At 39.5% G+C, this 27865-nt stretch overlaps 1 protein-coding gene across 1 annotated transcript in view; it reads left to right on the top strand.

The window, feature by feature from the left end:
• The window catches only part of LOC131090453 (uncharacterized), a 71906-nt gene that overhangs the window by 32192 nt on the left and 11849 nt on the right, over nucleotides 1–27865 (top strand). The window contains exons 30-53 of the mRNA XM_058035828.1: nucleotides 391–579; nucleotides 1527–1597; nucleotides 2952–3114; nucleotides 3226–3312; nucleotides 4339–4458; nucleotides 4986–5203; nucleotides 6859–7052; nucleotides 8175–8477; nucleotides 9164–9393; nucleotides 10399–10560; nucleotides 11202–11552; nucleotides 13851–14201; nucleotides 14676–14807; nucleotides 15465–15614; nucleotides 16082–16198; nucleotides 17719–17926; nucleotides 18943–19109; nucleotides 21763–21900; nucleotides 22559–22721; nucleotides 23469–23518; nucleotides 24943–25083; nucleotides 25539–25652; nucleotides 26035–26163; nucleotides 26622–26783. Of these exons, the coding sequence (XP_057891811.1) occupies nucleotides 391–579; nucleotides 1527–1597; nucleotides 2952–3114; nucleotides 3226–3312; nucleotides 4339–4458; nucleotides 4986–5203; nucleotides 6859–7052; nucleotides 8175–8477; nucleotides 9164–9393; nucleotides 10399–10560; nucleotides 11202–11552; nucleotides 13851–14201; nucleotides 14676–14807; nucleotides 15465–15614; nucleotides 16082–16198; nucleotides 17719–17926; nucleotides 18943–19109; nucleotides 21763–21900; nucleotides 22559–22721; nucleotides 23469–23518; nucleotides 24943–25083; nucleotides 25539–25652; nucleotides 26035–26163; nucleotides 26622–26783 (4110 nt within the window). The remainder of the gene's footprint in view (nucleotides 1–390; nucleotides 580–1526; nucleotides 1598–2951; nucleotides 3115–3225; nucleotides 3313–4338; nucleotides 4459–4985; nucleotides 5204–6858; nucleotides 7053–8174; nucleotides 8478–9163; nucleotides 9394–10398; nucleotides 10561–11201; nucleotides 11553–13850; nucleotides 14202–14675; nucleotides 14808–15464; nucleotides 15615–16081; nucleotides 16199–17718; nucleotides 17927–18942; nucleotides 19110–21762; nucleotides 21901–22558; nucleotides 22722–23468; nucleotides 23519–24942; nucleotides 25084–25538; nucleotides 25653–26034; nucleotides 26164–26621; nucleotides 26784–27865) is intronic.

Below are 27865 nucleotides of genomic sequence, written 5' to 3' on the forward strand. Positions count from 1 at the left end.
TTTAATCATAGTTGCTGTTCATTAGGCAATGTGGTAGACTTCTGTCACTATGCAATTTAACTTATGTTTATGATTAGGATGTTCCTTTATCAGCTTTTCCTCCTTAGGTCACTACTGCCTCAGGCACAGTCATGGAGAAATGTGAGAAACATTCTTGAATGAGAAAAAAGTGTTCATCAACTATTTAGCTTTTTGTCTCTCTCTTGTTTGGAGGAGATAAAATAAACTTTGAACTCTGTATGGTAATTTGGGGTATTTTGATAATGGAAAAGATGGCACACATTTCTAATAGTTCTTGTAAGTGATCATTCTGTCACCTCTGTGCTGTGCTGCTGCACAATGGAATGCTGTCTGTCCTGGCTCAGCCAGACTAATGTCTTTGTTTTTCAGGCATCCACAGTTAATCATCTTGGGAGGAATGTTCTGCATAGCTATAGTGAAATGGTCTCTCTGTGGAATCAGCTTGTAAAGAATGAGATTCATTTGGAGAATAATGAACGAGCCAAACTTCTCTGCTTTAAGATAAAGAGTACAAAACAGGAATTTAACTTCACAGCCAGCTATCAGAATCTGCCAACGGTGAGAAAGAGAAACAAAAGCAATTTTTTTTGACTCAGCACTCTCTTCCTGAAAGATGTTATTGCTGGTATTGAAACTTAAACCCTTCCAGTAATGCATTTATTTCTGTCTGTTTTGACAGGTTGCAGTGTAAATCTAGGTTCAAAAAGAAAACAAAAACTTGTGTGGCATAGTCTGGGGTACTTCTCACCTATTAGAGAGCCCAGTCAGTCAGGGAGGAGGGGGTGAAGAGAGACAGCGTGACTAGAAAGAGAGCTGGAGATGTGGTTACTCTCAACTTGAGGAAGATGTATGAGAGGTGTAGAAGATTCTGCTGTCCTGGAGAATCAGAATCTCTTGTCTGCTAGTGAGCATGGTAACAACCCAGGTTTATAGGCTATTTTAATCTCTACATCCCTTCTAGTCTTAAAATAATTTTTGCTTTGCTTGATGTCTGTGGCACAGGAAGGATAATCAGCAGTTTCTCCTCAAAATAGGTTCTTTGATCAGTTACTTTGGTCCACTCACACCTTGCAGGAAGTCTTAAAAAGTGTTTTTCTAAACATAGCTTTGAAAATGCTTTTTCCATGCTTTGAAAATCCAGTTTGGATTTTTATGTACCAGAGCTTGCCTATGTTGCAAGTAGGTGCCACTCAAGTGACACATTAATGGGCATTTGTCTTCTGCTGGAGTCAGTTTTCTACTGATGGCACTTTTAATCCTCTGAGAGATTAATGGAGATCTGGACTTAACTGCAGCAGAAATGGTTTGTCTGTGAAGTGACAGCCTTGCTGCATCCTGTTGAACAACATGGTTTCCATATTGAGGTTCTTGAATATGAATGCAGTAAATCTGATGCAATTGTCCTTTCCTGTTCTGGTCTCATGATCTGAGTGCAGCCTAAGAAGACAAACTTTTCTGTGAAGATTGTATGGAGAGATTATAAAAGTCAGCCTGTTATACTGCAGTGTGAAGGTCAGATAAAGGAGCTGAGGAAGGAGAAGATGCTCTATCAAAAACGTGCAACCCTTCATTTCAGGTTTAGTATTCTTATCTCTGTCTTTTAAGAATGTTTTGGCCTAAATTTAATGTGCATCTTGATGCTCTTAGGAAATATTCTAGGCTTTACAAAGTGAGAGTGGCACATGCACAGAGTCTGTTCTTTGTCCCATCTGGTTCTCTGAACTTGCTCAAGTACAGCAGCTTCATGGTTGATTTTTAGCATCCATTAGGTTTTGGCCTCTTTGTTGAAATGACAATGAACAAATCTGTCACAGGCAACAGACCATGTGTGCTGTGACATGTTTGCTGGCAGCTCAGCCAGGCAGATAGCCTCCTTTCCTGAAAACAGCAGGATTTATGGTGTGTCCAAACTTGTATGTGGTGAGAAGTTCCAAAATCCAGATCTGATTCTCTTTGCCATCCATGTGCCTTTTTCCTAGTCCTTAGGCATTATATAGTCATTCTAAAGCCAGAGGTATCCTCTTAGAATATGTAACAAATGGTCTTATTTAGATTTTGGAATATATTTCCATTTTCTGATGAGAATGAGTACACTTCTCCTACATGTTGGCTGTCCCTGAAATTTCTCTCTTCATTATCCATTACTAAAGCCCAGCCTGAGGGTTTTAATAAAAATGTGTGCTCAGATTAGAGACATCTGGATCACTTCTGGGGACATCTCAGCTTTCTTAAGGCACAGCAGCATCAGCAGGAGTGCGCAGGAGTGCTGTGCAGCTTAGAGATAACTAAAACACTGGGAGGTGTCTTTTCATTAGAAAAATATGTAAATGAAGACCTGTACCAGGTATTCTAACATGTGTAAAGGCAGTCCAGTGTCTGCTTATAAGGGTTTGTACATGCTTCCAAGAGGTCTGACTAAGTAAATGTGCAGAAATATTTAATAAAGTCCATAAACCATTACACTGAAGTAAATTACTCCTAGAGCTGTGTAGTGCTGAACATCTGTTGCACAGGATTCTTGACATGTAGGTACTGCTTCTACATAAAGCATAAAATGTGGATAGGTGAAATTTTCAAACCTGCCAGGAGCTTTTGGACACTCCCTATTTGAAGTCTCGGCCGTGCAGGTGTAGAAGGTGTATGTGCTGGTTGTGCGTGTCAGAACTTTAGAGCAGAACCTTCTCCCGTGCATTTACCAAATCCAGGATGGAAACTCTATCAAAAATTCAGGCTAGTGTGTGGAGTTTGTATAAAGTTGTCATTATGCTCTGTAGTTTCCTAAATGTCCAGTCCCATGTGTTTTGCTTCTGTACCTGACACCCTGGTGGTAACAGATAACTTTGGAGTTCAAGTTGAACTCTGCATAATTTTTTTTTGTAGTTGTCTATTAAGATCTTTTACACTATGTTTATTTCTTGGGTTTTTTCCAGGCATCCTTTTAAAGTGCCTTTTCTGCAGAGCTTCTTTCTGCAGGAGACATTTACTGTTGACAAAAAGCAAAAGCACTATTTCATGGAAACAAAAGTTTTGATAAATGGAGTGGAGGAAACAGTTCAGACTCTCATACTTGGTTACCAACCTGAAAACCCCTATGTGAGTTATCCAAAAACTTCCTTTAGTCTGATAAACCAAAACAACTTGTAAATGAGTGGTTTACTGCATATTACTTATGTTCCTTGCATTTTCTCTCAAACTTCTTTTTAGATTTGTGCTGGCTTAACACATCCTTATAACTACAGCATGTTTCCCAAAGATGTTGAAATGTGCATTTTAACTCTAAGTCATCAAAATGTGAGTAAATTTCCCATTAGATTAGTTAGGAGACATTAATTACCTGTTTATTTACACGTTGTCTTTTCAGACCTCACTTGCTATAGGTCTTTAGTTTCTCGCCACAGAGTTGCTGCAACCAAAATGTTCAGAGGGTGATTATGTGCTTGGTACCTCCTTAATTTTGTATAATAATATGTTGTGTAGTAATCCATGATAAGAATACTTCAAATATTACTTTTAGAATGTTATTATGCATGAATGTTATTAATAAAACAAGTACTGGGATAGGATGGATTCAGGGTTCTCACCCTGATCTAGCTGTGTCTATTCAACTTTCTTACCAAACGTATTTTTTAAGCTATTTTTCCTTATTCTCTTGTTTTTCATTCTGAGCCAAAACGTAATAGCTTGAAAGCTTCATTTTTCATGATGTGTAGGGATGACTTCTCTGATCTTTCATTATACACAGGGTTAATACTCAGTGCACTTTGCTTACTCCCATTCTTAACACACAGGCGAAGCATGAGCTTGAGACTGTCTTAAAGGTGAATAAGGAAGATGTTCTCAGTTTTCTAGGGAGGTATCAGGACAAATCCAGTGAGGCAGATTTTAGATATCTTTTACACATGGATGTGACACACTCATTCCAGGTACTGGGTGGGTTTAATTTTTGGTATTTTTTATGTCTTGTTGACTGTTTTACTGTGTTGTCTTTAGAATTATAATTGTTTGTTGCTGGTAAATGTCCTAATCCAATCAAGTCCTGGCCCTGACAAATAACTGTACGTATCTCAGCAGGTTCACTTATGTATAAATTGTTTCTGTCAATAATACTTTGTAAGGCACACATTGACCTTTTTTTTCACGCTTTTTTTACTGCTTTCAATATATTTTTCAGTATCTTGGGATATAACTGGTAAAATTTGATATGCACATTTGCTTATATGCATCACCCACTTTGTGCTAGAAGTTGAGACATTAAATCTCATAAGGCAATTGGGGGGAATGCAATGTTCTGTTCTGATACTTTACCTTATCAAATAGCTTGAGTTTCCACAAGCAATGGCCCTAAGTGGGGAGCTGTTCTCCAGGCAGACTAAACTGGAACACTTGGACTGTGGTGTGAGTGTAAAAGTCATCATCAACAAGAACATGTCTTCACAGGTCAGTCCCCTGATCATTACAGTCTTGTTGCTTCAACTTGAAGCTTTTGCAGTTTGTACACTCAATGACTATAGTGAAGAGGTGTAAATTGTTAGGGAAACAGTTAACTTTTGATTGTTAGATTTTGTTCTGGCTAGATAGCTACATGGGGTTGGAATAGTTGGCTTGTATTTTGGCTGAAATTCAGAAAACTCTTAATGTCTAATTAAATTGTACTTAAAATTCAATGTAGTTCATATTTTGTTGTGACAGGGTTGGGATAAAGAAAGGGAGATCACTTACCCATTACCTTCACAGACAAAACAGGCTCAACTTGGACATTATTAATTTAATTAATTGCCAAATAAAATTAGTTAGATTATGAGAAACAAAGATGAGAACTAAAAGCTCCTTTCCCCTTTGCTCCCCTCTCTGCTTTTGTCCACTCCCAACTTGTCTGCAGTCTCATTGCTCAGACTGGTATTTCAGTATTGTGAATGATAATCTGAGATCCTTAATGTCCTGCTCTCCTTTTTCTCTGTGTGCAGGCCCAGGCAGCCCTGAAGAGTTATGGTGAGAACAATGTCAATGGCTCCCTGCACCTTCATTCCAATGGAAGGGAAATGCTGATGCTGGAGGTTAATATGAACAATGAAAAGAGGAGGAATGCCAGAATTGTTGAACTGAGGGCTTTTCTCCATCAAACAGTCCTGACAAATCCAGAATCAGTACAGTTCCAGCTCATGAGCAAAATATTTCCATCAAGGTAGAGAAATCAGAATGTTGGTTAATTGAGGAACTGAGGAGTGTTCTGGGATACAAATTTAAATGTAATTACTTTCCTATGGCTGCAGCAAGGCCACTGAGTAAATGCCAGTTCATGTGTTATCCCTATTATTGAAATACTTTTGCTCCTTGTGTTGCATAAGTTGGTATAATTTGTGTTAATGTGTTCTAGATGCTTTTGAAGGACTTTGTATAGAGAACTTTGAGTGAACAGATAGTACAAGTTATGCCAGTGGAAAAGGGCACTTCCCAGTGTTTATTGTAAGGTTTTTAAAGTATTGGAGAAAGCTCTGAGGTGGCAGAGATGGGAAATAGCAATTTGACTCTCCAAGTTTCAGCTGATTTTTCAAATTTCACAAATACAAAAGTATGCAATGAAGAATTTTAGAACTTCTGCTGAGGTCCCAGTGTTTACTAATTGGATGGGATAAGGAGAATGAGAAAATAAGAGTTAAAGAAATCAGAAGTTACTACAATTTAGATGAAGCACATTAGATTTACTAGTAATAGTAAAAATAGATAAAATATTCCAAGAAGGGTATTTCATGTGATTCTGTAGTATGCTTGCAGTTCTGGGTTTCCAAAAGGGCATTAATTTGTTTAAATACCAGGGTAAGCCATAAGAGAGCAATTTATTGCAGTTCACAGGAAAGAAAACAGAGCACTTAAAATTTTTGGAATGACAGTTTGTTTAGGGTTTGTTTTACAGGGAGAATACAAACAAAAATAAACTGTTAAATGTTTCTGGAGAACAGCTAAAAGGATGCAATCTGTACAGACTTCAGTTACTGACTGATGGAATGAATCTTACTTCCCTGAACAGTGTAGTTTTTGTTCTTCCCATGGAGTGGATTTTCACTGAGTTTTTACTTGTCATGGGTCTTTCAACAGGGTTCCAATTTCTAGGAGGGATGTCTAACACTATGAAAACTGGAGTGATTGCCTCACTTTTAGGTATTTTGTGTAGTATACTTGAGTCTAGAAAGTCAGACAGTTTAGTGGGTATTTTGTTGAAGGCCATGTGAAAATTGTGTCTCAATCTTATACTTAAAACATTGAAAATGGAACTTTTTGTTGCTCCAGCAGGTTTCCCTAAAAAGCTGTGCCATGTTTCTCCAACACCATTCAATTCAGGGTCAAGATACAAAGAAATATTGTTGGTTCATTTACCAAACTCAAATGCTGGTGACACTTAAAATTATTTTTTAAACTGGGTTCTCAAATGCTGCTTTTAAATCAGCACCAAAGAGATATTTCATATTGTGACAGAGAAGCTTCATTACCAACTCAGAGTCTCTTCAGCTCTTTCTTTTATTAGGAACCATAACAAAAGCTTTCAAGAAATTTAAAGAAAAATTAGTCTGCCAATCTGTGAAGCTTTACTGAGGGATTTATAAACATGTGGTGAATCATGTGTACTGACTGAAAGGCATCTGATGGCCTGATTCACAGCACTGGAACGAGTGTCCAGAGAGTCTGTGGAGTCTCCATCCTTGGAGATACTCCAAACCTGACCACACACACTCCTGAGCACCCTGCTCTCATTGATCCTGCTTTGAGTGAGGAGAGATGTCTTAACAATCCTGAATCAACCATAAAAGTATCTTACTAGCAATTTTATGTCTGTCTTTTTAGACTTCTGTTGTCTTCTGACTTGAAGCTTAATGAAAATAGGCTTCATGTGGATTTCATGGGAGCCAGGGAGCAGAAAGTTGGTTTTGTTTTGTCCCTGAATGGAAGAGTCCAACACACTTTTACTGGATTAAAGGCCATACCTCATCTCCTTTCTCTGGATGGATTACTCAAGTGCAAAAACAACATTCATGATGGTACTGTGTTCCTTTGTGTTTTGTCCTAACCTGCAGCTATCTAAGGACACTGCTTAATTTTAATGGAATCCTTCCTGGGCTGCACAATGTATTCAGCTCTGGGGCCCCCAACAGAAGAGCAATGTGTACCTGTGTACCACAGAGATGATCAGAGGGCTGGAGCCCCTCTGCTCTGCAGCCAGGCTGGGAGAGCTGGGATTGTCAGCCTGGAGAAGAAAAGGCTCCAGGGAGACCTTAGAGCCCCTCCAGTACCTAAAGGGGCTCCAAGAGAGCTGGAGAAGCACTTTGGACAAGTCTTCAGACTCACAGAAGGCAGGTTTAGATTGGATATTAGGAAGAAATTCTTGTGTGGGTGATCAGACAATGGAACAAGTGGCCCCGAGAAGCTGTGGATGCCTCATCCCTGGAAGTGTTCAAGGCCAGGCTGGACAGGGCTTTGAACAACCTGGGGCAGTGGAAGGTGTCCCTGCCCATGGCAGAGGGGTTGGAACAAGATGGACTTTAAGGTCTCTCTATCCTGAACCATTCTGTGATTCTGTATAATGCAGAGCAGAGTACTTAGCATGCAAAATCAACCCTGGGTCATTGGGTTGAGACTATTTTTCAGTGAACTAACATAGTTTGGATTTTTCATGTTTTCATGGATTAAAGGAAATAGTGGGTGGCCTCTTTCCTCTTCTGAAATGTGGGGGCTGACTTGAGAGTCCCACTCCTTTGAATGGCTCCATGGGTGGAGTAGGTCACTGCAGAGCTCTGGAGGGATTGATTAGCCTGCAATTACACAAGTACTAGGTCACAATCCATCTGTAAATTTTCCTTCAGAGGGAGTGCAGTATAGTACAGGGCCTAAGGGCACAAGAAGCTTGGTGAATAAAAAGAAACAGCTGCCAGAAATACTATAATGTAATTTATTTTAAACACAGACACTCACTAGTAGAAAAACCCTCAATACTGAACTGCTTTGCTCTCTAGATTAGGCAAACTTATCTAATGTAATAAATGGAAATTTTCCTACTTCCTCCTGGTATTAAAGTAATGGTTAATTTATACATTATTTCTAAAACTGTGACTATTTCTGTCCCAAGAATCTCTCTCCACAGTAATAATTTCTGCCTGTTACAGGTAACATCAATGTGATGGTCAACCAAAGACTGTATGGACTGCAAATCAGGAACAGGAATGTGTTTGGGAATACCACTGTGCACAATCTCACTGTTGCCATGGTTCAGAATGGCAGTCAGGCAATCCCAGGGGAGGCAAGACTGAAAGGACACCTGGAACTGAGTAAAGAGAAGAAAAGGGGGCTAGCTAGCTTCCAGGTGGATGAGAAGGCTCTTTCTGTAGATTTTTTCAATATCATGGATCATGGGCACAGCAGAGTCAGTGGGACTTTCACACATAATGTTGACTTTTTAAAAGATGCAGGTAGGAACAAAATCTGACTTGATGGCGTGTTCTAATAAGGTGAATTTATCTAAATGACTTCTGACCAGTGGAAACAGATGAGTTGTGTTTGTTCACCACCAGAACAAAATGTGTTCTAGACTTAGCAGCATTCTTTTGAATATTGTTGAGAAAATTAAATTGACACAGAAATAGTTCAAAGAGTTTTGAAATATTTCAGAGTAAATTATGTCCTTCTTGTACATCTGTGTTCTTGCACAGCATCTAAGCTAACCAGTTCCTCCAAGTGTAGTTCTATGCCAAGTGTGGTTTCCTAAGCAAAGCTGTGGATTTTCATGAACTGGAGTTATCAGTAATTTTCATGGGTTCCTTTGGACAGAATAAATATTTTCTGAATTTTTCTGACAGCTGACTACTGGAGTTGGACACAATACCAATTGGTAAATATCCTTTATCAAAAGAAGGAAAGTTCTTGATTTCCAAAGTACCTGCCACATTTTAATTTAGCAGTCCCTTTTTAATATGATTTTCACCTGGTAGGTAATGTCCTTCTATAAACATCAGTAAAGTGATCACACTTTATATAAAGGTGTGTGTTTTCTTATGAAAAATTACAGAAGGCTTCTTTTCATCTGTAATACATCTTTGTAGTCTGTAATGACAACCCAGAAGTGCTGTGTTGATTTTACTTCCTTCCCTGTCAATAGGGTTGCCTTTGGATGGCATTCTTACTGCCACATGTGAGCATGGCACAGGAAATCACACCATTGCCATAGCCCTGCAGAGTGGCAGTGGAAGGATGGTTGCTGTGTTTGAGGGGCACAAAGTGGCCACAGAGCCTCCAACATCCCACCTGTCTGTGAGCTTAAAGCACAACATCTCAAAGATCAAGGAACATGGGATCCCTTTTGTTTTAGAAGCTGCTGGCTATTATGAGGTAAGAAGAGTTCTGCCTGTGAAAGTTTAATTTCTGGCAGGACCATTTGTGTATATATAATAACTCTAGGCTTTTCCTATGCAATCTATATTTTTATTTTAGAAGCTGCTCTGTTTTTGAGATGTACTAAATTACTGAGTGAAAGAAAGGTGTTGTCTGGCTTCTTGTCATACTGTGAACCTGTCATCTGAGCTCTTGGAGCTGAACCTAGACTAAATGAGATGCTCCATTCAGTTCTCATTTAAGTGAAATGCTTTGCTGCATATGAACATATGTCTTGTCCAATTTTATCTTTCCCCTATAAATGGGAAGGGGACCACCAGGCCTAAATCTTGCCTCTGGTACTGAATTTAACTGGTCCTGGTGTCATCCTTTGGATGGTTGCTAAAGATCAGAACAGTGTTTAGCATGGCTTTCCCTTTGGAAATTCCTACTCCCAGAAGCATTATGGACCATGGTTCCTGGTATGGTGTTGCTTGGCCACTCTTCTCTGTATCTGCATTTCTGCTATAGATCTGTGAATGTTACAGCTCTATTGTATTCCAAATTATCTTTTCATAAAAGAAGAGTTCAAATACTTTGCAAATACTATCTCAAACATCCACTGCAAAGCTCAAGTCACTCACATGCTTATATTTGAGTGGCTTCAACCACTGTGGTAGGGTGAGACACAGAGGTGTGCAAAGAATTCTAAACAGTTCCTTTGCCTTGCTTTTTAATAGTTCCAGTGCTTTAATTGTTTGTGCCTGAGGGCTGAAATCCTTCAGGGTACTGAATGCTCTCAGTATGTTTTGGAGCCAGAAGGAATTATTGATACACTGCATTTAGAAGGTCTGGCATAACACTACAGTCTCTATTTGAAATGAGGCTGCCTTGATGAATTTGCACTTTTATTTTACCAGTGCTGCCTCCCTGACACAGGCTGTGATGTTTAAGCACAGTGCAACACACTCTGCCTTTCCCAGTTGTTGTTTTTTTCCATGATTTGCTTTCTTCTGTGCATAGAATTTCTCCAGAAAGATTGCTGCAGGGATAACAACCACAGTGGAGACAGAGCAGCTCAAGATTGAAATAGAGAAGAAAATCACTGACACTGCTATAGAAATTTCTCTTTCACTTCACCATGATGTGGGAGGACTGATGGACATTGTTCCACATGTACTAGAGGTTTGCAGAAATCCTGCCATTTATTTTAATGTATTTAGTGCACTAAACTATTTATCTTTTTGAAACAGAACTCTAACTTTTAATCTATGTTTTGGTGCCTTCATCCATTTGATCCTTAAAGCAGCTTTGTAACTTGCTCCTTTGAATTTTAGTTCTACCTGCTTTTCTTAATTTTCTGAATGTGCTTTGTTGACAACATCAACAGGTTGCTTGCAGTGGAGAATCTGCTAACAAACAACTTTCTGGCCTTTGCAATGGTGCAATTGCATTCCATCATTTTGAGGTACTTGCTTCATTTATAAACTTTGCTCTCAACAGCACAGTGTCTTATCTACTGTGGAGGGAATAAGTACTGAAAGTATCAGACACTTAGAAATGGATTTGAGCTTCCTGGAAGTTTTGTGTGCACTTTCAAATATTTTCATTAATAATTGGTTTGGGTTTTCTTCCTGTTGTTTCTATTATGGAACTCCAAAATAAAGATTTGAGTCCATCTCTCTGTTTGTTTCAGCATTTATAATTATGTAGGATGAATACAAAGTGGTGTAGGGAACAGTTCTCTCTAGTATTATGAGCTTTTAAAAACAGTATGTGACCTGACAGGAAAGCAAACTTGACCACAGTTTTCTGTAATTTTTCAGACTCCAGCAAGAGTTTCACTGAATGGGTCAATATTTACCAGCAACTTTACTGTCATCCTCTTTGGACACGTTTCTTTTCATGACATATTTGCCTGCCTACAACTCTATGCCACCAGTAACACCCATCCTCATTTAGAAATCGACTTCCAGCATTCTTTGCCTTCACTTCATTCTCTGGGAATTGCCAGAGAGAACCAACTGAAGGTGTCAGCCATGAGAAGTGACAAGTACAAGGGCATCCTTGGTATTGTCCTTGGGCCTTGCACTTTGGAAGCTGATGGGGAAGTGAGCCTGGCAGGCAATGAGACAGGATGGGTACTTGCTTTCAGAAACAAGTGCGTCAGTCTAGAGGTAAGCCCAGATTGTTGTTTTCTGCATGCCCTTCCACTCTGTGTATTTCAGATCACTGACTCACAGAAAACTGTCTCCTGATACATTTATGGATAGGCCAAATTTGGTCATTAAAGTTCTTACAGAGCAATGAGTCAGAGCATTTGCAGGGGGAAGTGGTAATTTGGAATAATACAATGGTAGGTGTTGCCATAAAAATGTTGCTTAATAATAGTTTATTAATTAAAATAAACTTTTGTCCTAAAATCTAGTGAAAAGCATGTCCTTTCAGTGTGGAATTGTGGAGGTTAAGATTTTTTTCCTTCTGCATTAATTATGAAAAGATTATTTGAGTATTTATTCTTCTTTCCCCTCTCCCCCCCCCCCTCCACCCATGTAGATTTTTTTCAGGTTTTTCACAGAGAAATTTCTGATTTCTCTCTGAATCAAGCTGTCTTGTATGGTCCTTTCCAAACACAGATTGTTTCAGAAAGAAGAAATGCTTTCTCATGAATTAGGAACAAATGAGAAGACAGTTGCTTTGCTATTACAGCGACCTGTGTGGGCGCTGCTGGTGAGAGAGAGACAGTGAATCTTGTTTCTTGATCAGAAGGCTTGATTTATTAAGATATGATATATAATACATTATGACTATACTAAATAGAATATACAGAGAGGTTTGCAGAGCTGCTAGCTAAGCTAAGAATAGATAGAAAAGAATCCCAAACAAAGTTGTGTCCAGGGACTCAGTCCCCTGGCTTGCACTGGTGATTGGCCCTTAATTATAAACATAGGAAATGAACCAATCAAGGTGTCCCTGTTGCATTCCCCAGCAGCTGATAATAATTGTTTACCTTCTCTTCAGGGGCCTCTGGCCTCCCGAAGACGCAGAAATCCAAAAAAAAGGATTTCTGTGGAGAAATGTCTGCAACACTTTGCTTTGTGTGTTTTAAATTGTGTAATCTTTTCTGTTGCAGAGGATGGGATTGCCTCGTGCTGCAGTCTTGGGGGGCTCATTTCAACACAACATCTGCAACATGGGCTTGTTAATGAAGCTGCAGTGTGATGGCAGAGCAGTGGATGTGCAGATAGACACCTCCTGCCAGCAGGAATACACCCTCCAAGGGATGCTCAGGCATTCATTTCCCTGGCTCAGCCAGCTTGGGCTGCCTTTTGAAAACTCAGTCCTGTTCTCTGCAGCCACAGACTCCACCACAGAGGGCATTTTCCTGCTGCAGGCTGGCAGATGCAGACTGAGGGCTAGAGGGGACCTCTGTATTCAGAATAAAGCTGACTGGACACTGGAAACAGAAACAGAATGCCAACTTCTGCAGGTAGCTCTGGGAAGTTTTAAAGGGAGTTTGGGGATCAAATGAAGGCGCTGTGGGTTTTAGCTAGCATGGCACTGCTGGTGTGCTGGGAAGGCACTCTAAAGGCACCCCTGTCCCAGCATTAGGCAAAGGCAGTGTCACACATCCTGCTCCAGGTGCTCTCTGGGACTGAGATCAGTTCAGCCTTTGCTGAGTGTTGCCTTTGCAGGCCGACACTGCCCTCTAAGGCTGAACAGCAAGATCAGCCTGAACTCTACCAGAAATACATTCCCTGGTCTGTGAGCCTTCTATCAAAAGAGAACTTTCTTGGTTTTTCCAATTAGCCTCACTGACTACGTTGGAAAGAATGACTGTTGCAAAATCAGGGGTTTTTCCTAGATGTTCATAAGCATTTATATTTTGCTTTCAAATCCTCAAACTGAATAACTTCCTCAACTACAAAGTGGCAACATAAAAATGACAGCAAAGTTGTAGTGAGAAGGGAATGAGCACCCCTTAAAGTATTAAAAATAGTAGAATTTTCAGTGTTTGTAGAAATCCTTTGACAGAATGGGAAGAAACCTTTCATTTGGGATGTTGCACAAGACAAGCTGGAAGTTTAATTATTATAAAAAACAAACCTACAACCAGGTGCAAGAATGTCTGTTAGGCCTATGATTTTTTGTACATTAATTTGTTTGAAAACTGAGATTGGTGTGGTCTGGATGAAACATAGAATGTTTAGTAAACTTTGCCAATCTGAAGAAATATGTATCTTATGGTTTTTGTAAATGTAAAACTTCGTAAAGATGGAGAAGTTGTGAATTCTGCAGGACAGTCCTTAAATCATCAGGTCTTATTCAGGAAAAATCACCATCTTTCTTGTTGAGGGGGAGAAAATAGGCAGCTTGGAGATTGTAGGTTTTGTCTCTGGTAGTGTATCATATAATATACACTTGTCTTAAAGTATTTGTATATTCCAAAGGATTTTTTGTTTAAATCTTGATAGGATCTCCATTTCCCAACTCAGTCCCGGCTCACAGGATCCATTCAGAAGGACAAGTGCCAGGCAGAGCTGCTCTCTGTCCTGGAAACAGGAGGCAAAACTGCCCATCTTGAAGTGAGAGCAGAGTGCAAGCCAAAGCTGGCTCTGGAAATTCATTTCAGGCATGACCTCCCCCAGCTGAGGGAAATCCCAAGGGAAAATGAGCTGTCCATCACTGCACGGAAACACTTCAAATATCTCATTGGGGTTGGAATAAAACTGGGGGCCTGTGAGCTTCAAATGAATGGGGACTTTGACCCTGAAAAGAACCTGCAGTGGAAAATGCTTATAGAAAACAAATGCCAAACAATTCAGGTATGGAAAAGAATTTGCTCCTTTAATGTTGAATTTATACATCTAAGCTAGTATAATGCTATGCTAAAGTCAAAAGACAACAATCTAGGTACTTCAAAGAGGTAGCAGAGAAATAATAAAAACATTCTCTTTAAATGTTGCGTCTTACTTCTGGAGCCAGTCATTTACTGTATTTTCATATGGCATACACCAAATTTTCTGTTAATCAGTACCTGCAGATAATGGACTTCCTTGTACTAGCTCTGATATGTTTTCTAAAAGATGATTGAGAACTCTGAAGGATTTTTCTGTTCAGAAATTATGATTATTCAAAGTTGTCTCTCAAGATTTCTGAAATATCCTGTGCTGCCTGATATACTTGATTTACAGCTAGGTGATTAAAGTTACTATTATGAATTAAGTTTCAGAGCTATAATGTATTTGCGGTTAAGTGCTAAAGTGGTGATTTTTAAAAGTTTGTTCTTTCCTTTACAGGATCTTGGAGCACCAATGAAAATTGATGGCTCAGGCTATCTTTTGATGGATGAAATGAACCTAGACTCACAGACACTGATCACTGTTGATGAAAGTAAATTCCGAGGACTCTTGATACTAAAAGTCACTGATGTGAGTACCCTGCAGGCTGTTGGAGAGTGTGAACAAAGTACTCAGTAATGCACTCTAACCTATGTTATTTGGAACAAATAGTCAAGCTAAAGTAATAAATGCCAGAATAAAATTGAAATAATAAATCTTTGAAAATCTGGCACCTTCAATGTGCAGTAACTGATGCATAGGATAATAGGATATAGGCTCTGGCACTTCCTGAATAATTTCCTTGTTATGCTCTTTATGTTGTTTGTATTCTACTGTTGGATGTTCTTACTTTTTGTTGTTTGTATTCTACTGTTCTTTACATCACTGTGATTTACCCTGCAAAATAATAGGCAGTGATTAATGGAGACACTGCTGTTTGTTTATTCAGTTAGACAGCAACACAGGGAAGGCTGTGAATCTCTTGCTGTTCTGTTGACAATTACAAGTTTGGATTCTCTTGTCATCAGAGCAAGAGAGCAGAGAACAACACAAGTACCTGTTTCCTCAGGTGCTTCACTTTCCTGCCATAACTGGTAATTTTGCATGTTTCTGTGCCATAGAGAAACAGCATAGCTAGTGGGAGTTTAATTCCTCTTAAATGTAGGACAGATTTCTGGTTTGAGCTCTGTACTGCAGTGATCTTTGGGTTCTACATGTGCTTTGCTCTGTGCTGTGAAATGTTAACAGGAAAGACAAGAGCTGGATGCAGTGCTAACCCATAACATCCAAGGAGCTGCTGACATTGGCATTCCCATGAAGATGTTACTTGATGTGATATCAGAAAAATACAATGACTTCTATAAAGGATTTATCAATTTCTGTGTGAACAACAAGCAAGTAAGTGTCTTCTCCATATCAGTATTATGTGAAATAGAAGTTGAAGTGAGTTAATTGATTTGGTAAATACTGTTTCTGCAGACAATCCAAATGCAATACTTAGCTGGGCCTGGGTTAGTTCTAAAGGCCTTCATTAAATGAAGGCAGTATCTTCAGCCAGTCCTTTTGTCCTTCTGTGCAATTGCTCCTTGCAACAAATTTGACATCATCAATGATCCTTGACTCTCATTTGTAAATGATCTCAAACCTTCCTTATCAAGAATCTCACTTGGTGCAGCATATTCCCTTTTAAAGTACAAAGCTGTGACTTCTAAAAAAATTAGACAGTTCTTCAACGTAAAATTTTCATAGTTTTCATAATTTTATTCTAATGTGTAATTAGTCCAATGATTATGGTTATTCAGAGAAGTCTCCATGTCAGAGATGTGCCACAGTTAACTTTTGTCATATTTACTTGAACTGAGCAGATTACAGAAGAACTGAACTTTGTCCAGAAGTTGGATGTTGTGTCTCTTAACTACAAACTTACTCATAACATAGACACATTGAAGACTTTGCAAATAAAAGACAGGATTGAGTTGCAGGTATGTTATGAACCTGGAGCCATGGCACGAGGGGGGCAGCAGCTGGGGAAGTGAGATGGCAAAGGGCAGTGGGTGTAGATGGGACTTTACACGTTTGCTGTTTTGGTGAAGGGGAGTCCAGGTGCTCCCTTTGTTCTTGAGGGGAGTCCTGAAGCTCAGTTTGTTCTCATGGGAGAAGAGTTTGGACCAGGACTTTCCACAGGCCTGGGGCTGGAGGTTGCTCCAGTGTGGGGTGAGAGGAGGGCACTGCATTTGTGGGTCTGACAGAGCTGCAGTGTTCCCTGCACACACAGGGCAGAGGGGAGCACTGCTGAGATTTCACTGGGTCCTTTCCAATTGGTATTTTCCTTCTGAAATTACTATTACCATAGCCATTACCTGACATATTTTTTAATCTGATAAACACAAGAATTATTAACCATGTAACTGAATAGCATTAAAGCATGGCCATACTTGAGAATACATGTTAAATGGTTGAATTCTAAAATAAAAGGGACATTTATAACTATGTTGTGTTGTGTTATAAAATGATACAAGATGCATCTTTGACATATCTTTAAGATTATACTTAATCAAAGAAAGAACCCTGACCAGCAGGAGCTTTAACTTTTACAATTCTGTCTTTTCACAATTTACTTTTGTTGCACACAGGCTATCTTGAACCTCAAAGTCACCAGGAGCTTTAGTTTGAAAGTGCTTTATGGTGCTCACCTAACAGTTCTTGAAGGACAAATTCAGGAGTTGGAAACAAGTACCAACATAACAGGGAATTTCCATCACTCTTTGCCATGGCTGCTACAAGCCAGAGTCCCATCGTCTTTGCAGGTGATTTTGGGGTTTGGTTGTTTTGTTTGTTTTTAATTATAATTATTGTCCTGCATAAGGATGTAATTCAAGCTCACGGCTTGAATGAAAACTACCATTTTGTAAGGCACAGGATGGAAGCTGAGATTTTCTGGTATTTAAAAATTGTGGATGCCTAAAACCTGAATTACTGAAAGTTTCTCCTTGACTGAGATTCTTCCATTCTGGTCAGTGGTAGTAGAGTGGGTACTGTTGATGTTGTAACTCTACAGGACAGCTTGAGCACATTGCACCAGGGACTGGAGTATTGCTCCTGTGCTCTTTAATGGGAATTTTATACTGAAAGAAGTGTTTCTTTGGGTACTATTTTCAGAGAAGTATTGGAGTAGCTACTATCTGGTAAATATTGTCACTAGGTGTATATTAAGTATCCTTTACAAGAAGGAAGTTGTGTTTGTGGGATAACAAAGAACCTAATGAAAATTTGCCATAGATCAGTGAGGCTGGCATGGCTTGACATTCATTCAGTTGAATGAGCTTCATACTTGAAAGTCAAAGATGATTAATGAAAGGCCAAGAGACATTTTATTAATGGATAGATTTTGACATAAGTGTAAACTGGACAGAACTTTCTTTCACTTCCATTTTCTCCTGTCTTAAAACTAAATACTATATAAATATTGTTTTGAGAACTTATATTTGCATGTCATTTTTAGATAGATGTGGTTTTTCAAGGGAGAAACACAACTCAAGAGAGATATGTGCACATTGCAGCTGGAGAAACATCAATCACATACATAATAAACTCTCATTATGTTGGCCACCAAGTGGATCTGTTCTGCCAGAGTGTGCACAGCAGTGAGGTTCTCCAGGCTTCTGGCTACCCTAAGGCAATCAACTTGATTTTCAGTGTACAGAAATCAGGTGGGTACCTGCCATTCCTGACTGGGTTTTTATTCTACAATAGCTCTATGAGGATGTTTCAGCTGGTCCTTCAACAGGCTACAGACTGAGTAAGATTTGCTGGTAGTACCTAAAAAGAGGCTTTATCTTGTTTGTAAGTGAACTTGTCATCCTGAAACTGCATCTGTGATTAGTTAATGAAGCCAGTCTACCCTCAGAGCTTGCCCTGGCATAAATCCTATCTGCATATCTCTCTTACACTGTGATCAGGTACCTTAAGTGCCCCCAGGGGAATTTATTCATGTTAAAGAAAACTGACAACTGTGAGAGCACCAAAGGGCAGGAATTACTGAGGTTGGCAGGCACTGAATCAATACTGGTGTGAGTGGCCCATTCAGAAAAAGCAACAGGAGAGGAGGGAGAGGTTGTTCTCAGGACAGCCACAGTCACCATGTGATTTCCACCACAAACCCACCATTTCTGTGGGTTTTGTCTTACCTTAAAGAATTTGCAGGGTTTCACATCTCTTATCTCACTTTGATATTTTAGCAGTCTTGTATTTTCCTTTTCAAAAATGAGAAGTTGTAGGACAGTGGGGAAAGGTCTTCAGGTCATGCACTTTGGGCATTGTTGAGCTGCTGTAGCTGGATGCAGAGGAGTCCCTGGAGGTCAGAACAGCTCAGAGCTCTTCCCTGGGAGAGGCTGCTGCAGGCCAGGGATGCAGTTGGCTGCATGGATTAGTCAGCTCTAGCTGCACAAACACATTCCTGACAGGAACTAACTTGCCACTTAACACTGCATGTGGGTACACAAGCTCTGTTATTACTACAAGACTTTGTAAGGACAAAGTTCAAGGACATCCAGAAAAATTCTGCCCTCCTCCAACCACAGGCTGAAGTTCTTGTAATCCTGAATGATGACTTTGTCTTGATGAATGTATTAAGCTAAAAGCTGTCTGGGTTGATTTTATGCAGGCAGTACTGAAATTTCTCAAAAATCAGCTGCTCAAATTGGAACTGTTTTGTCCCTTCATATAGAAAACAAAGCCAAGACTGTCTGTGAAATCCAGTATGATGAGAAAGATATAACTGTGACTGTGGATGTTGACACAGACTTTGAACTCTCTGGTATATTTGTGTTCATGGCAGAGGTGAAGCATTCAATATCACTTCTCCATCACCTGGGACTTCCCTTCTCTTTTAAGGTAATGCACCTCAAAACTTTGCTGTGCTTTGATGAAAGCTGTCACTTGAGTTACATTTCCATTAATCCAGAGCATTTCCAGTGGCCTCAGTGAAACTACTCCAGGTTTATATACAAGTGCAGCTGAGAGTTGACTTGGCCCAGTTTATCTGAATCCTCATTTAACTTAAGTACAAAGCTAGTGGTCTGTTTCTAAGGAGCCTGGTCAGGTACCTGAAATCCCCATTTCCAGGGTTAATCATTTCAGGAAGACATATATTTACTGTCACTTTGCAGCTGATAGGGCTCACAAAAGTAGAAAGAACTTTTGGTAGAAAACAGCTGTCCTTCATACCTAGAGAACTCCTTGCCTTGGTTAAACCACTTGTAGCACAAATACCTAAAATGCTTCAGTGTTGAATAAACAGAAGTAGATTTATATTCCAAACTACTTGATAGGATCAACAAAGGCTGTATCTGTTTATCCCTTGGGAGAAAGAAGCATTACTTGAAATGTCCCCTTCCCTTGTGAAGGGTAGTACACAGAAAAACAATTCCAAGTGATCCACCACCTTCTCTTCAACAAACAGGACATGTAGCTAGGATGCAAGAGTAAAAGTCAACTTTCCTGAACATAAGCATTAGATCAATGTAAAACCTGCACATTAAGTATCAGTGTTTCAAGGGAATATTTACTGCCAACCTTTTATTGCAAGGTATAAGGTATTTTCCCTGCTTCTTCCCCATTAATATTTAGTGAAATGTCTTTTATCCTCTAAATGTTTGAATGAAAAAAAAGAAAAGCTGAGGTGGTAATTCTTGAGGTGCCTTATTCATGTATAAGGTATGAGTATAACCAGGGGACTTCAGAAATTACTGTTCCCACAGACTTTGGCAAATACCAGAGTTGCTATTGCAATGTGGGAAATGGCCCTCATCTCTCCCAAAGAAGTTCTTTTGCATTTTCAGGATGAGGCTGTAGATGATGCAGCAGTTGTGGGAGGAATGCCCTGGAGCAAAACATTGGTGGAGCCTGATTCGTTTATTTAAAAAAAAAAAAAAAAGGCACAATTTCTTTCTGGTAGATGAAACATGAGATTGTGGGAGACATAAACAAGAACCAGTAGCTTTAGACTTAAACCAGATAAGGGTACATGGAAAGTAACACTAATATTTGTCAATAATGCAAATGGGTAGCTATGGAAACACACACAAGAAAAAGGAAAACCTCTCATGAGGCTCTTAGTTTACATCTAGCAAGCATCCAGAAGGCCTTCTGGGAGATAAACTTCAGTCAGGATGATGGTTTTGAGTCAAAGATTGTGCTCAGTTGAGGTGAAATTGGTAGAAGTTATGGCATGTGATTTTTTTATTTTCCCCCTCCACAGATGACAGTTCAAGAAGTCATGACTGAAAATGAAACTGAAGGTGCTCTGAGGCTGACCTATGAACAAAACAAAAATTTCTCCTTTTCCATCAGTAGAAAAAAAGACCACCAAGGGTAAAAGGGTCATTCTGAGCACTATAAAAAATGTCATTAGGCCACTGATTTCCATGGAATACAGTTACTGTATTCATCACCAAATCACTGGTGAAATGGATAACAAAACTTGGGTAAAGTGAGTAGTCACACCACACACTCTGTAAACCTCAGGGAGTTTCTGAAGGGCTGCAGACAGGTTCTTCCCCTCACAGCTTGGGACCTGTCTCTGCCTGCCCACACAGAATCCAAGTAGCAGACAGTGAAAAAGTCATAAAACTCTAGGCCTGGACCAGACAAGTACTTAAAAATATAACTTAACTTGACATAAATATTTAAATCTTATTAAATTAAGCTTATTAAATTGTTTTGGCACAGTTAAAACTTGTAAAATTATGGTGACTTGATTTTCTAAGTTGATGTCAATATGGCTGTATCTGCACAAAACTCTAGGCTTTTAAGGGTGTTTACAGGTGTGATATTTTTAGCCTTGGGGTATTTCAGATATTTCTTAAGTTTCTAGTGCAAGACCTTTGCACTGAAAAGTCTTGTAAGTTCTGTTAGAATCTCTAATCATTGTAAATTCTAAGTCTATAAACCATGACAGTGCTTGCTAAGTCAGATTCCAAAATACCTTTCTCAATTTTAAAAAGCTGATGCATTTGGTATGGCAAAATGTTTTCTGGTCCAGTGGGCTACGTTCTGTCCCTGGGATGCATACACAGATTTTTTTATTGAGCTCATTTTGTGTGACTGTATCAAAAACTGGGAGCTGGGTAAGTGCTCAGTGGCAGGTGCTGCCATTTTAACTCTAAAAGCTGTGGCAGACTTGGAGCTAGCTCAGATGAACTTGTGCTGCCGGCAAGAGTGGACTTTGTAAAATATTGTTGAACAAGAGAACATTTCTTCCCTTTAGTGAAGAGTTGAATATAAAAGCACTCCAGACTCATCCCTTCTTTCTACAGTACTTCCCCTGTGCAGCACAACTGTCTTCTAAGGTAACTATCTGCAAGTGATCCATTGCATACATCATTGTAAAGTAGACTTGTCTAATGTGTTAGGAGTCAAGCTGCTTCATTTCTAGTACCTAGTATCTCTAACATTTTTTTATTATTGAGGATGTTCCTGTTTTTAAAGATGTTAACAATTCCAGTATTTTTATTTTTTTTTTTTAATTTAATGGGAACTTGAAAAGGTAAATTATGATATGAGTGAAGCAAAAGGCAAACTCTACCTCAGGATGGAAAAAAGGGATTTCAACGTTTCAGCAAAGCTAACTTTGACTGGAAGCAGCTACACCAATGCCATTGAGGTGGCACAGACCATGGCCCAGGTTGGTACCACCCACTGCTAGCAAAGGCAGGCTGTGACAGGAGGGCACTCAGGGGGGGCTGCCAAGCAGGGAAGGACAAATGCAGCTCCTGCTGTGTGAGGTGTTCTGCCCTTGATTTCTCCAGTAGCATGAGCAAACATTTGATTGTGGATTAGTTTGAGTTTATATTTGTTTGCTCCTATAGGTGGAGCACTCATATAGGATTTATAGGAAATAAGAAAAATAATATGCTACAAACTGAACCAGTTTTTGTAATGCAGGGACGCACATCTCTTTCTCTAAATAAGAAAAGACATCACAAGTACCTATTGTTGTTTGTGCTGTCTGCTGGATTTATTTTGTAATAGCAGGACTCTTGATGGTTTATTCTGTGAGATAAAAGAAAATCAAACTTAATAATAATCAAAGACTGTTGTAAAGGGAATACTCAATTGTTTATGTATGTTCCATTATATGCAAAGACAACTTTTGTAGAAATGAAGACAAGTAGAAATGAATAGTTGCTTGTATGAGAGCAGTGGGCTTAGAGTATCATTGTACTAGACCTTTAAAAACACATTCCTACAGACCCCACAGGACTTTGGGGTACCAAAATTACACTCAGGTTTTACCTTCTCAGAGAACTTGGGGTTTAATGTTTGCCCTCTTTTATTTTTAGTTAAAAATTCTTCCAAGGCAACTTATGTTTATGACAATTTACCAAAAAGGCAACAGAACTCATCTGCTGAGGCACATTGCCCTGTGGGATGGCAAAGAGATAAAGCTAACAGGCACTTACACTGGACTCTTCCCAAAGCTGCCTGGAGGCCATGGCATTCAGGGTAGGTTTCTCAAGTCTTTTACAAGTGTTCAAAGCAGACTATAAATAAACTCCATAAATCTGATTTCAAAATGCATGTCCAAAGGGTTTCAATCCTGGTTTCAGTTAAGGGCTTCTAAGGTCTGATTTGCTTTAAATTCATTATAGGGTCTGGCTGTTAGAAACATCCACTTCAGAATTCTCTTTCTGCTTTGTGAATATGGAACATAAAACTTGAGTGCTGAGTGCTGAAGGGAGCACTGGTCACAGTGGCTGCTACCTTGAGGTGTTAAACCCTTATGTTGAGACTTTATGATCTGAAAATAGAGAAGATAACTGCACTTACCTGTTTGAGTGTTGTGAGCTGTTCCTCTTCCAGTGTAAGGCCATCTCTGTTTCACACAGATTATTTCCCTGGTTGTTGTTGCTGAAGTTGCTCTGGGTGTAGCTGTCAGTCTTTTGGTCATTGCAGGTAACCCCTGTTCTGCTGGTAAATAGAGAGAGGGTTCTGTTCTCACATCTCATGTTGAGCAGACATCAGCACACTGAGCTCCTTGTGGCTGCTGGGTAGGGGTGTGTGTGTGAGCAGAGACCACGTTTCCCTGGGAGCCAAGGGATGTCCTGCTGCTGTGGGAAAATGTCCTGGGAAGGGTCATGATTCCTGGTGGGAAATGTTACTTGTTTGTTTTCCTTGCAGTGGAACTTCTCCATCCCCTCTCCATCCCTTTTCCACGGCATGTCTGGGCCAACTTATATGTGAAACATTCAGCACGCACTCACCAGGATGTCCTTACTGTCATTTGGAATGAAAAGGACAAGGTACAGTGGCCCAGAGCAAATAAATGTCAGGAGGGTATCAAGAGGGTTTCTTGGGTTTTGGTTGTTTTTTGGGTTTTTTGTTGTTGTTGTTTTTTGTGGGTTTTTTTGGTTTTTTGGTTTTTTTTTTGTTTTTTTTGTTTTTTTTTTTTTTTAATTAAAAAAGGCACTAAGGCACAAGGGAACTTGACTATAAGGCAAACTGTCCCCCTTCTTGGATCTATAAAAAGTTCTGACTGTGAAAGCTGAGTAGCTGATATTCTTGTAGGAAGTATTTTCAGGCCATAGGATTTTTTTGTTTGCAGTAACCCCACACCTTGCTGCTTAACCAAAGGTAATGAAATGCATCAGTTTCAAAGCACTGGGTAAAGGCCTCTGAGGGTAAGTGGGAAGAATAGCACAAATGTCATGCTTAAAGGAGCTTATGGACAAAGAAATAAAATCTAAGACAAGTGAGCAAGTGTGAGCATTAGTTGAGATTGAGAAGGATGAAGAACTCATTGCATGGGTATAATAGTGGGTTTACCCACACAGAAGAGGAGACACACCTTGCTTAGCATTTTCAGCTTTATTGATTCAGTCAAAGCTCTTTTGTATTTCATTCTTTCACTCTCCTCCTTATTAGCAAGACTTACAAATATGGAACAGTTGAAACCAGTCTCTGTTTTCATAAAGTAAGTCATCACTATTGTTTAAAAATATAATAAGTGAAAAAAAACTTGGAGAACAGAGGGTAGGTTGACTTCCAGATGTTAATGTGGGATACTTTCCTTACTTGCTGCTAACTGTGCTATCTTTATATGTACATCTGAAATGCAGCACTTTGGCTGAGTATTACGTTATTTTCTGAATAATGGAAAGACAGAAGACAATGTATAAAGTATGCTACCACACATAAACATAAATGTGCCTGCAAAGAGCACAGAATTTTTTTTTTCTTTAATAAGTGTTAAAATTCCAAAATTTACTTTAGCTGTTGTACAGAATGTATTTTTTTACTACTTCTTAAATTACCACAATTATTAAAATCCCACCACAATATTTTTGTCTCAATAACTTAGCAGAATTTAGTTCCTGATGAAGCAAATGCTTTTTCTTGTGCTTTACGTTTGCAAGTTATGTCCAATGATTCTGTGGCAGTGCAGCCTGCAGTGCCTAAAGATGAGATCAAAATTAAGCTTCAACAAACTTAAGCATTGTTCATTACTTTATTAAAATACAGAGAGTAGTTCTGCTTTGAATTCAAGCAGCAAAAATTGTTCTAATTTTACCATTAATTTACCTCACTTCTTCAGAAAGGACTTTACTGTGCTTGTAATTCATCTGAGGACAAGGTAGAGGGAAATCTTAACTGGGTGCATGTTTGAGGTCAGTATGTGAGAGATGTTTTATTTCACAAGTTCCTTTCCCTCTGTTGATGTGCTCAGATATCAGTGTCCTCTTCTCTGAAGATTGGAAGGCACCGGACAAGCTACAGAGCCACTGCTGCCCACCCATTTAATTACACTCTGAAGGAACTGGAGGTGCATTCCCTGTCAGAAAGAAGGGGCAGAAAGTACAACCAGCAGGTGAGATCATGAGGCTGGGCTGCAAAACACACAGCTGTGATACTGCATTGACTGTGAGTGTGCCTTTCATCCCTGAGAACTGCAGAACCATGAATCATCCTGAAAAATGCAGAGAGCACTGAGTTCTGTTATCTCCTTGTGTCCAAAGCAGCAGCATTGTTTCCTAGCCAACAGTCTTGCACTTTTAGTATTGACTCATTTTGGATGGGAGGAACCCAGAAGTGCCCAGGAACCTGCCAAGCAATGAAAATGAGACTTTTTGTCCATAAAGCAATGAATAAACTTCTAGTCTGCACGTACAAGAAAAACAAAACAAAAACCCCCACAACCTTACAATAAAACCAAACCAGAAGCCCTTTGATATCCCTGTGAAAAAGAAATGTTTGCCTCCAGTGTATGGGGATCATTCTGCTGGTTCTGGTCTTGCTGCTGGACAAATCCTTCTCTGCTTTCAGCTGCAGGTCTCAGGGAATGCTGGGCAGCCTGCTCACCTCCAGCTGGGGCTGGAGGATAAATCCAAGATGGACATCACTGCCTGGGGTGGCTGTGTGACACTCTCTGCAGGCCAGGTATGAGTCTTACATGCCTTGGAAGGGATGAGTGTAGCTGAATTTCTGTGTTTGATCCTCACAGAATGATTTTTTTTTCTGTACTTGTTACCATATGAAAGCCTTGAAGTCAACTTTTTGTGTCTCAGAGGAAGAAAAATAAATGCTGTGAAAAATTCTGTTTCATGATGCCAGACATGGTTGTACTTGGGCTGCAGCTTTCCCCCAGGACAGAGCTGTCAGCCCCTTAGGTTTGCTGGCAGAGCCTGAAGCAGGATTTCATGGGTACAGACCATCCAGGATTCTCACAGGGTTTGTTTTTGTCCAGGAAACCTACTACAAGGATATACTGAACACTTTTAAAATAATGACTTATATGTGTTAATTTTTTCCACTTTTCCAGCTTCAAAGAATATTAAGCATGGAACACCTGCGTGCATGTGGGTTTCTAGAGCAAAGACCAACATTGTTTAGTGAATACCTAGATCTGAACTGGGATGACAAAAAATTCAAACACAACTTCACATATGAGGTAAGAGAAGGCAGTTGTATCTGTTGACTCACCATTTTTATGGAAGCTGTTCTCAGTGAATTATTTTGGTTTTAGATGTAATGTTGAGTGGATTTTAAGAAAACTTCTATAGAGCACCGTTTTTTGTGAAATATTATTTCACTTTACCTCTCACATTTTTCTCTACACAGGAAGAAAGCTAAATGGAGCATAGTTAAGAAAGAAAGGGTTCTTCCAAACTAGAGGCTTCACCTGTGCCCTAAATTTGCAAAGCTTGTAGGATGGGGATTGGTAACAAGGCTGATAAACTAAAACTTTGTCAAATGGAAATCTTATGTTCTGAAAATGTTACATTAAAATCCTGAAAAACAAAAAAAAAAAAGCCAAATAACAAAATTTTAATAACAAAAGCCAGCCCAGGGATGGGATGAGTGGGCTCCAAGGACTGTCTAAGACCATGCTGTCATCTTTCATTGCAGAGAAATCAACTCTTGTATCCTGATACGTTTCAGTTAGAAGCTGTTCTGGAAAATATTTTCCTGACTCCGTGTGCCAAACAGAAGATTCTAGGTAAAATAGAAACAAACTACACCTCTTGCCTGGATTACTATTCAAGCTTTGAGTTCTGTGACCTTCCAAATGTAAGTCTCACTTAAACACACTGAACCTATTTCAGTTTAAGTGTTATTACTCATTTGGAGACTTAGTTTTCCTCAGCTGCAACTCTTCAGAAGACTTACCATACTTCTGTAGCTTAAATAAATAAACAGGGTCATTTGATGGACTGAGGCAGAAAGGTTCTGTTTGCTACTACAGTGTATTCTATAGGTTCTTTTATGGTTGTAAACTCTCACTTCCTCCATGTTCTTTCTTTCTTGTTCCTCTTTCAGAGGTATCTTAATTTTATGTTTCTGGAGAATACCAAAACAGGCTCATAAGTGATCAAAAAGGAGACTAGAGAGGAGTAAAAGTGCTTTCCTTCCCCTGTGGGTAAACGTCTGCTGGTTTTTATGATTGCTCTGCTGGTAGTGATGGATTTTTGCACCATAATGTAACCTTATTTTTTTATTACACACAAAAACTGAAGGCCACCCATGATCTTCCTTAGGTGCATGCTGGTCCTCAGAGTTGCTTGTAGACACTCACACAGAACTTGGAACCTGCAATAAATATCTCTCTCCAGTTCCCAGTGGCTGAAACACATCTTGCCTTCCTTATTTAGTGTCAGAGCAGCTCATGCTCTGTTGGCAACAGGAAAACTTATCAAGGTGTGATAGAACTTGTTTACAATGCAAAGGTGTATGTGCCTGGCACTCCAAAAGCAGGTACCTCTGTACTTTTGGATCATTCTCTTCAAAGGTATCATGGTTTAGGCCTAGCTGGAAATTAAGCACCACAGCCACTCATTCAATCCCCTCTATCCCTATCCTCTCCCTGTGGAATGGGGAGGACAATCAAAAGTAAAACTTGTATCTTGAGATAAGAACAGTTTAATAATTGAAAACAAAGTAAAATAATAATAGTTACTACTAGTAGTGAAAAGGAAAAAAACTAAATGAAGTGATGCACAAAACAATTGCTCATCACCCTCTGCCCAATGTCAGACCCCCCTTGCCAAACCCAGGTTTGCCCATTCCAGGTAACTCCCCCAGTTTATGTACTGGACATGATGTTCTGTGGGGTGGAAAATCCCTTTGGCCATGTTGGGGCATCTGTCCCAGGT

Source organism: Melospiza georgiana, chromosome 16 (assembly GCF_028018845.1).
Source record: "Melospiza georgiana isolate bMelGeo1 chromosome 16, bMelGeo1.pri, whole genome shotgun sequence".
In the NCBI taxonomy this organism is placed as follows: Eukaryota; Metazoa; Chordata; class Aves; order Passeriformes; family Passerellidae; genus Melospiza; species Melospiza georgiana.